Here is a 7,348-nt window from a genome sequence, read left to right as displayed (position 1 = left end):
TTTTTATAAATGTCCCTGTAACCTCCTTGAGGATTCACTGCTTAAACTTCAGTGCTTAGCACAAATGATTACATTTGAACCAGAAGCTGTGCTTTAGAAAAAACTTACTGAATCTTCATGACACTGTATGCAGTAGATACCAACAGCATTTCCGTTTTACAGAGGAAGAAAGAGCACCAGGGACGTTAAGAAATTTGCCCAAGGTCATGTGCATGCTGGCCTTCAGGTATTCACATCCAGTCAGCCCGGATACACAGTAGGCATCCTTCACCATTATATTATATTGCCTCTTTATAGAGTGGGCACTTACTAAACATTAAATAAACATAATAGCTATGCTTAGTGAGTGCGTACACATTTAGTGCTTTACCTGGATTATTTCAACTCCATTACAACCCTATGAGTAAGTACCACCATTATTCCCATTTTACACAAGAGAAAACAGGTTTAGAGAAGTTTGGCAACCTCTCCAAGGTCACACAGCTAATTAGTGGCATAGCTTCCCCCACAACCAAGGTTTAACCACTACACTCTCCCAAATGAGACCAACAGCTCAGGAATGGATTGACATCCAGGATGAAGACTAGAACAGCATGGCGACCTATGACACCTACCGCTCAGAACCGAAACACAAGTGTTCGGACCTCAGACTTAGAACCGGGTGACTCAAAACTGGGTCAGAAAGAAATCTGCCCAGAAACAATGATCCAGAATCATAGGACCACGGAAATAGAGGTCAGCACAATGAAACACAATCCCCCCCCCCCCCTTTGACCCTATGCCCCTCATCTTTAGGGGATCGGGAGTTGATTGCCCAGCTGCTCAAAGGTTTTGCCTGTGGAGAACAGACCTCCAAGAATCCTAAAGTGATGTAAGAGAAGGGTTAACCGCCCGCGAGAGCCTCCCAGAGGGGGCGTGGCCTCGGGGCGGAGCGCGACCTGCGGCGGCAACTAGAGGGCCCCCGTGGGGCGGGGCCTCGGGCCTGGGTGAGACCTGGGGGCGGCGCTGTACACGGAAGCGGCCGGCGTTCTGCGCCTGGCGTTCTGCGCCCGGTGCGCGTAGCGACTTTCGGCCGGGCTCCTCTTGAGGCCCGGCGACCTCCGGGCCTGGGGAGCCAAGCGAGGTTCGGGAGCGGTGAGGCGGGCAGGGGGAGGGCGAGGGGATGGCTCCTAGAGAGGCTCGAAGGGGACGAACTCGCGAGAATCTCGGGAGACGGGGACAGATGGGTGAGGGCAAGGTGATGGGCCGAGGAGCTTTGGGGGAACGAAGAGGGAGGAGCGGGGCAGTGGGCAAACGCGTGGTGAAAGGATGAGGCGCCAGGGTGAGGAGCCCCCTCCGCCAGGATCGTGCACTTCACACCCTCTTCTCTCCCAATTCCTCTCCAGGTCAATACCGAACAGGAACTCAACTTGCAGAAGGGAGACGAGACGCCCCAGCAAGACTCTTTCGGGGAGTCCCCCAGCTCCTCACCTCCATGGGCCAGACGGCCCTGGCAGGGGGCAACAACGGCACCCTTACCTCACAGGCCCTGTGCCCCGACCTCTCTTGTCCGGAAGGCTTGGAGGAGCTGCTATCTGCTCCCCCTCCTGACCTGGGGACCCAACGGCGCCACGGGTGGAACCCCAAGGACTGCTCAGAAAACATCGAGGTCAAGGAAGAGGGGTTGTGCTTTGAGCGGCGGCCCGTGGCCCAGAGCACTGATGGGGCCCGGGGTAAGAGGGGCTACTCGAGGGGCCTGCACGCCTGGGAGATCAGCTGGCCCCAGGAGCAGAGGGGCACCCACGCTGTGGTGGGCGTGGCCACGGCCCTCGCCCCACTGCAGGCTGACCACTACGCGGCGCTGCTGGGCAGCAACAGCGAGTCATGGGGCTGGGACATTGGGCGGGGGAAGCTGTACCATCAGTGCAAGGGGCCCGGTGCCCCTCAATATCCAGCCGGACCTCAGGGTGAACAGCTGGAAGTGCCGGAGAGGCTGCTGGTGGTTCTGGACATGGAGGAGGGAACTCTGGGCTACGCTATTGGGGGAACCTACCTGGGGCCAGCCTTCCGGGGACTGAAGGGCAGGACCCTCTATCCAGCAGTAAGCGCTGTCTGGGGCCAGTGCCAGGTCCGCATCAGCTACCTGGGTGAAAGGAGAGGTGAGGCCTGGGGCAGGTGTGGGAAGTGTTCTGTTACTGGTGGCTGTGGTTTGGGTTGGAAGCTCAACATCTTTGCAAGCGTAGAGGGAACGAGCCCTCATCTGACCGACCTTCTACCCCTATTCAGTGCCAGGAATGGCTAAGGGTCTTCACAGCTGTTACCTAATTTAATCCTCCCAACAGCAATAAAGGTAAAAAGTGGGTCTTGGGAAATCAACTTGCTAGTAAGTGGTGAGTCCTCAAGAGTGGAGGGAGGTACTCCTGGGATTAGGGCTTTAGAGGAGCTATGAGTCCCTGAAACAGAGGTGCAAAGGGTTAAATGGGTACTAGGCTAGGTGTACAAGTCCAAAAGAAAGAGAACTGGCAGTGCCAGCCACCCAGGGTGTGTACCAGCCACCCAGGGTGTGTACCAGATTTCCTGGGCTCTGACCTGTGACACATACTTACTTCCTCAGAGGTAGACTTCCCAGGAAGGAGACATTAAGGCCCGGTGCCGGTGGCCAGAGGAGAGCAGTGGAGGCAAGGTTTGGGTGGTGCTGCAGGGGCGGGGTTTTCTTGGGGAAATTAATGCAGCCAAGGCTTGGAGCTGATTGAAGTTACCTGTTCTCCGAAGTTGTAATCTTCAGCAGAGGCTGGATGCTTCTCCCATCACCCATGATGAGCTGTTACAGAATGGAGGGCCATCCTTTCAGCTTATCAGCCCCAGCCCCAAGGCCTGTCTGGAATCAAAGCCTGGGCCAGCTCTACCCGTCAGAGCCACCTTGGACAGTTGCTTAGAGGGCCTTAGCTAGAGCATCACCCCCAGCTCTGCCTGGGGATGTGATGCCTCCCACCCCAAGAGCAGATGCAGAACTTCAGGGGGCCTTAGATCTCCCTCTCAACCAAGCAGACTTGGCACAGGAAAGCAGAAGGGAACCCTGTAGTCTGAGGATGTCTGGCTGGTGGCTGCACCCCTACTTACCTTCCCCTCCTTCTCTCTCCCAGCGGAGCCACACTCCCTTCTGCACCTGAGCCGCGTGTGCGTGCGCCAAGCACTGGGGGCTACTCGGCTGGGCCAGGTATCTGCTCTGCCCTTGCCCCCTGCCATGAAGCGCTATCTGCTCTACCAGTGACCCTGTGATACCACAGATGCATGGGGCCTTGATGCCACCCCTCCCAGGGGCCAGGGAGGAGGCACGGCTGGCCTAGACCAGCTACTTAAAGCCAGTGAGGCTGGGCCCCTATCCCAACCCAAGCTACCCAGAGGGTGGAGGGAGCTGTTTATTTAAGACTGTGGTGGCCTGGTACACAGACTTTTTTTCAAGTAAAAACAGTAAGAGATGTGCTACCGTAAAAACCTGTTCGTGGTATTTTTTTTGCACGAGTCCTGTGGCCGTCTCAAAAAAGGAAAGAGATGGTGTGGAGAAAAGTACAGGAGTAAAGGACGAATCACAAGGCTTAGTGCCAGGTGTTTATTTCCCCTCTCCCCAGGTGGGACTGATCACATACACAACACACACAGGCATTGGCACTAGGGGCAAGGACAACACCCCTGGCCTCTGAGGGGTCGACAGGGCTCTAAGCTGTTGTCCCCATGGTGCGAGATGGGAGAGAAGGGTGGCTTCTCCTGCCTTTACCGGGGACTAAGGGGACCCACAAACAAACTCCACCCCTTCTACCTCTCAGTCAAGGAGAAGCCACCTTGGTGACATGTTTTATTCCAACCATTACAATAAGTGAAGGGATTGGCCTGGTCCCAACCATTATGGGATAAGGTGTAAACGGTAAAGGAAGAGGTATAATTTGGATTAGGCCACAAGAGGGGGTAGATGACACCATCAGAAGCATGTGTGGGAAGCGGGGTACAGTTACGGGGCTTCTGAGCTACGTAGTCCCTGGCATAGCAGGAAGGGTAGCAGAGATGGATGGGGCTTATTATTTGGCATTGATGATGTCCACAAATTCAGGCTTGAGGGATGCACCACCCACGAGGAAGCCATCCACATCAGGCTGGCTTGCCAGCTCCTTGCAGGTTGCCCCGGTCACAGAACCTAGAAAGGGAAAAGAAAGGGGGAATGGTCAGGGATGGGATGGGCATACTCCATCCCCACCTCCATGTCTGAGGGATCAGTCTAGTTCTCTGTCTACCCCACGTCAGGCTAGAGCCAAACCTACTCACCTCCATAAATGATGCGGGTGCTCTGAGCCACTGCATCAGAGACGTTGGACTTAAGCCATCCCCGGAGCTTTTCGTGTACCTCCTGGGCCTAGAACAAGAAGCCAGACTAAATAAGACTCTTTCAGCCTTTCCCTCAAAGGGGAAAAATCCCTGGGCACCCGTAGAGAGGCAGTGTGGTTTCAGGGAATCCCAGAAATCCTGGGATCCAAGCCGTAACACCAGGGCTCCGATCACCCCCCAGGCCCTAGAATGGACGTCGTTGGACAAATCACTCTCCTTTTCTGGGCTTGGGGGCTCCTGTCTTTAAAATGAGGGGCTGGCCCAGATGGTCTCTGTGGTTGCCAGTTCTGCTGAGGCAGGGTAGGAATAAGGGGGGGCCCCTGGGATTTGTTACCTGTTGGGGTGTTGCAGTCTTGCCAGTACCAATGGCCCACACGGGCTCATAGGCCAGAACCACCTTGTTCCAGTCCTTCACGTTATCTGTGGGACAGAGATCACAGAGGGAAGAAGGGTGAACAGGAAGGAGCTATTTGGCCAGGTAGATAGATACCCATGGACTAAAGAACAAGGATGGCCTTCTGCCCCCTGGTGGCTGTTGAAGGAACTCCAAGAGGCATCAAAGCCATGGAGCAGGAGCATAGGTGATAGGGAAGGGTTCCCACCTTCCCCTTTCTGTTCCAGTATCAGCAAGGGAATCAGTCAGGCTGCAGGGCATCTGACCTCACCCTCTGTGCCTCCGTGGCCCTGGCTAGGCTTATAGATCCCTTTCTCCAGAGATACCTGCGATGACCTTGGTTTGCTCGAAAACGACCTTCTCAGTGATGCCAGCTTCTCTCTCATCTAGCTTCTCCCCAATGCAGGCGATCACTCCAAGTCCCTCAGCCAGGGCATGGGCCACTTTCTGCCCAATCAGCTGTTGAGGAACAGACTTGGTGAGACACCACTCTTGGAATACGGCATCTCTTACCTCCTCTCCAGGTTACTAACCTCATCTGACTCCCCAAAGACGTGCCTTCTCTCCGAGTGCCCCAGCACTACCCACGTGGCTCCACAGTCTTTGATCATGCCAGGGCTAAAGAAAGAGATGGAAGCCACAATTCCACAGGGAGCCCACCTGTGGCTTTCCACTCAATGAGGAAGGTGAGGGCAGGGTTCCCACACCCCGGGCCTCACCTACATCTCACCTGATCTCCCCAGTAAAGGCCCCATTAGTCACTTTGTAGCAGTTCTGTGCAGCCACAGCAATCTTGGGATCTAGCTTCTGCCGGGCGAAGTCAATGTAGGCAGTGGGGGGTGCACAAACAACCTCTGAGGGTGAGATCACAAGGAAGTCGTCATTCTCCAAACTCCATCCAGTGCTCTGGAGCCCCCTAGCCTTCACCAGCTTTCTTAGTTCTACTTTCCTTCTCTTTTCACGCCAGCAAGAGGATTTTTGTCCATACTGAGCCCAGACTGGGCCTGTTCCCAAGTCCTAGACCCTTGCAAGTGCCCCTGGGAGGCCATGGCCCTCACCCTGCCCTCTGCTCTTTTCAAAGCTGTGGCTCCGATTTCCCTGGGCTATTCTGGGTCTGGGTACCTCCTAGACTCAGCATTCTCTGGGGGCCAACCCCGCCTCCCCCTAAAATAGCCCATCCCCACCTCCCTCAGGCAAGGCAAGGATTTTTAGCAAAAGCAGAAGGGGCCAACCCCTGGGGTTTATACTGGGGTCTCTAGGGAATAAAAAAGGATGCCTTTTTGATCCAGTCCGTGGTTCTGTGATTTAGGTGGATGGAAGGACTGAGGACAGCACCAGCTTACAGAGGCCCTGCACTTTCCCGGTTCCAGGTTGGAAGGAGTAGGATGACTCATTCCCAACAGCTCAGCCCCTTTCTACGGAAGGCAGGAGTCCTCCAGGCTGCCCCGGGGAAAGGATTAGAGCTGGGCGCTCCTGAGGCCAAAGCAGCGTGGCGGGGGGCACTCCACCGGCTGGCAAAGCGCGGGGAGGAGTCTCGGCCTACGTGCGGCAGCGCGCGGAGCCGGGCCCAGGGGTAGGTAGCTGGTCGCCCGCACGCCCACTCAGCCGCCTCCCCCACGATACACACACACTTGGAGGCTGTTGCCAGCCTCTCCCGTAGCCGGCTGGGGCTAGCCTTCGCTTCCACCCCGGACTCCTCGTGGTGCAGCCCAGTCCGTGCCCCGGGGCCATCTTCCTCCCGAAGACCCAAAAAGTCCTTTCCCGCTCCACTCTCCGAAGGCACCAGAAAATGTGGCCCTGCTTTTCCCCCTCGACACACGCCAGGTACGCGGCTGCAGGGCCACGGCGCTGCTGGGTCAATGTCCAGATCCCCAGCAGCCCTCGTCCCCAGCCCTGCATCCAGGTCTACGAGGACATCAGGTGGCCCGGGAGAGGGCGCTGCCACGCCCGCCCTCCCCCACCAGCCAGATCCCTCCCCGACAAGGCTTACCGGTGTCGGCTGGCAACTTGGCGGCGTTCAGAGTGCTGATGAGTTCCCCCAGACTCGTCTTTCGCCCATTCATCTTCCAGTTCCCCCCCACGAAAAACTTCCTGGAGGGCGCCATGGCGCTGGAGCCGCTACCCTGAAGGTCAGTATCACCGCGCAGCCGCGGCCACTGCCCGCTTATATAGAGTGCGGTGAGGTAGAACTCCGCCTCCTCCCCGTCCTTTGCCATGGTTAGCCCGGCCCCTGCCGGCAAGTCCTTCCCCCCGGCCCGCCCGCCGCTCAAGTGGCAGCGTTCTGTTGTTACCCTTTCTTGTAGCAACGTTCTAGGGGCGTAGGGGTTCAGTCACTTCAGCCTGTTGCCGAACTTTCGAGAGAATGTGAGAACTGTGAGCCCCTGCTCTCGGAGAATCCCCCCACTTCGCGACTACAGCCCTCCATACGGCCAGAGGTGGTTCCCAGGAAAGCTAGCTAGCAGCCGGCCCCCACCATTCCCAACTGCTTGACGTATACCACATTGCTCAGAAGACTGAGGGGGCTCTAAGGGGCATCAATCCAACGCTGGGGAAAGGAACCCCCTTCCCCCATCCGAGTAGCTACATCCCTGATTGCTG

At 56.6% G+C, this 7,348-nt stretch overlaps 2 protein-coding genes across 5 annotated transcripts; one reads left to right on the top strand and one right to left on the bottom strand.

Moving 5' to 3' along the window:
- Positions 1–984: 984 nt before the first annotated feature.
- On the top strand, positions 985–3,474 carry SPSB2 (splA/ryanodine receptor domain and SOCS box containing 2). 4 transcript variants are annotated; one of them, XM_033117803.1, is made up of 3 exons: positions 985–1,123; positions 1,386–2,138; positions 3,123–3,474. In XM_033117803.1, the coding sequence occupies exons 2-3, from the start codon at positions 1,475–1,477 to the stop codon at positions 3,248–3,250; spliced, it is 792 nt and encodes a 263-aa protein (XP_032973694.1). In that variant the 5' UTR covers positions 985–1,123; positions 1,386–1,474; the 3' UTR covers positions 3,251–3,474. The 4 variants fall into 4 exon arrangements, with proteins under 4 accessions (XP_032973694.1, XP_032973692.1, XP_032973690.1 ...); XM_033117801.1 differs by having other exon boundaries at positions 1,386–2,329; positions 3,123–3,249; XM_033117799.1 differs by having other exon boundaries at positions 1,386–3,474.
- A 329-nt stretch (positions 3,475–3,803) lies between these two features.
- On the bottom strand, positions 3,804–6,981 carry TPI1 (triosephosphate isomerase 1). The gene is made up of 7 exons (XM_033117797.1): positions 6,741–6,981; positions 5,481–5,604; positions 5,284–5,368; positions 5,077–5,209; positions 4,691–4,776; positions 4,297–4,384; positions 3,804–4,168 (listed from the first exon to the last, which is right to left on the bottom strand). Exons 1-7 carry the CDS (start codon positions 6,964–6,966, stop codon positions 4,053–4,055), a joined length of 858 nt encoding a protein of 285 aa, XP_032973688.1. The 5' UTR covers positions 6,967–6,981; the 3' UTR covers positions 3,804–4,052.
- Between the last annotated feature and the right edge of the window lie 367 nt (positions 6,982–7,348).

Source organism: Rhinolophus ferrumequinum, chromosome 10 (genome assembly GCF_004115265.2).
Source record: "Rhinolophus ferrumequinum isolate MPI-CBG mRhiFer1 chromosome 10, mRhiFer1_v1.p, whole genome shotgun sequence".
NCBI classification, from domain to species: domain Eukaryota; kingdom Metazoa; phylum Chordata; class Mammalia; order Chiroptera; family Rhinolophidae; genus Rhinolophus; species Rhinolophus ferrumequinum.
Note: the sequence above shows the minus strand (reverse complement) of the source record. Positions and strands in the feature narration are given on the sequence as shown.

Coding starts and splice junctions, on each gene's coding strand:
- SPSB2 (XM_033117799.1), top strand. CDS start 1,475: ATGGGCCAGACGGCCCTGGCAGGGGGCAACAACGGCACCCTTACCTCA.
- TPI1 (XM_033117797.1), bottom strand. CDS start 6,966: ATGGCAAAGGACGGGGAGGAGGCGGAGTTCTACCTCACCGCACTCTAT. Junction 5,369..5,480: donor GCCTTTACTGGGGAGATCAG/GTGAGATGTAGG, acceptor CTCTTTCTTTAG/CCCTGGCATGATCAAAGACT. Junction 4,777..5,076: donor GCAAACCAAGGTCATCGCAG/GTATCTCTGGAG, acceptor TCTGTCCCACAG/ATAACGTGAAGGACTGGAAC.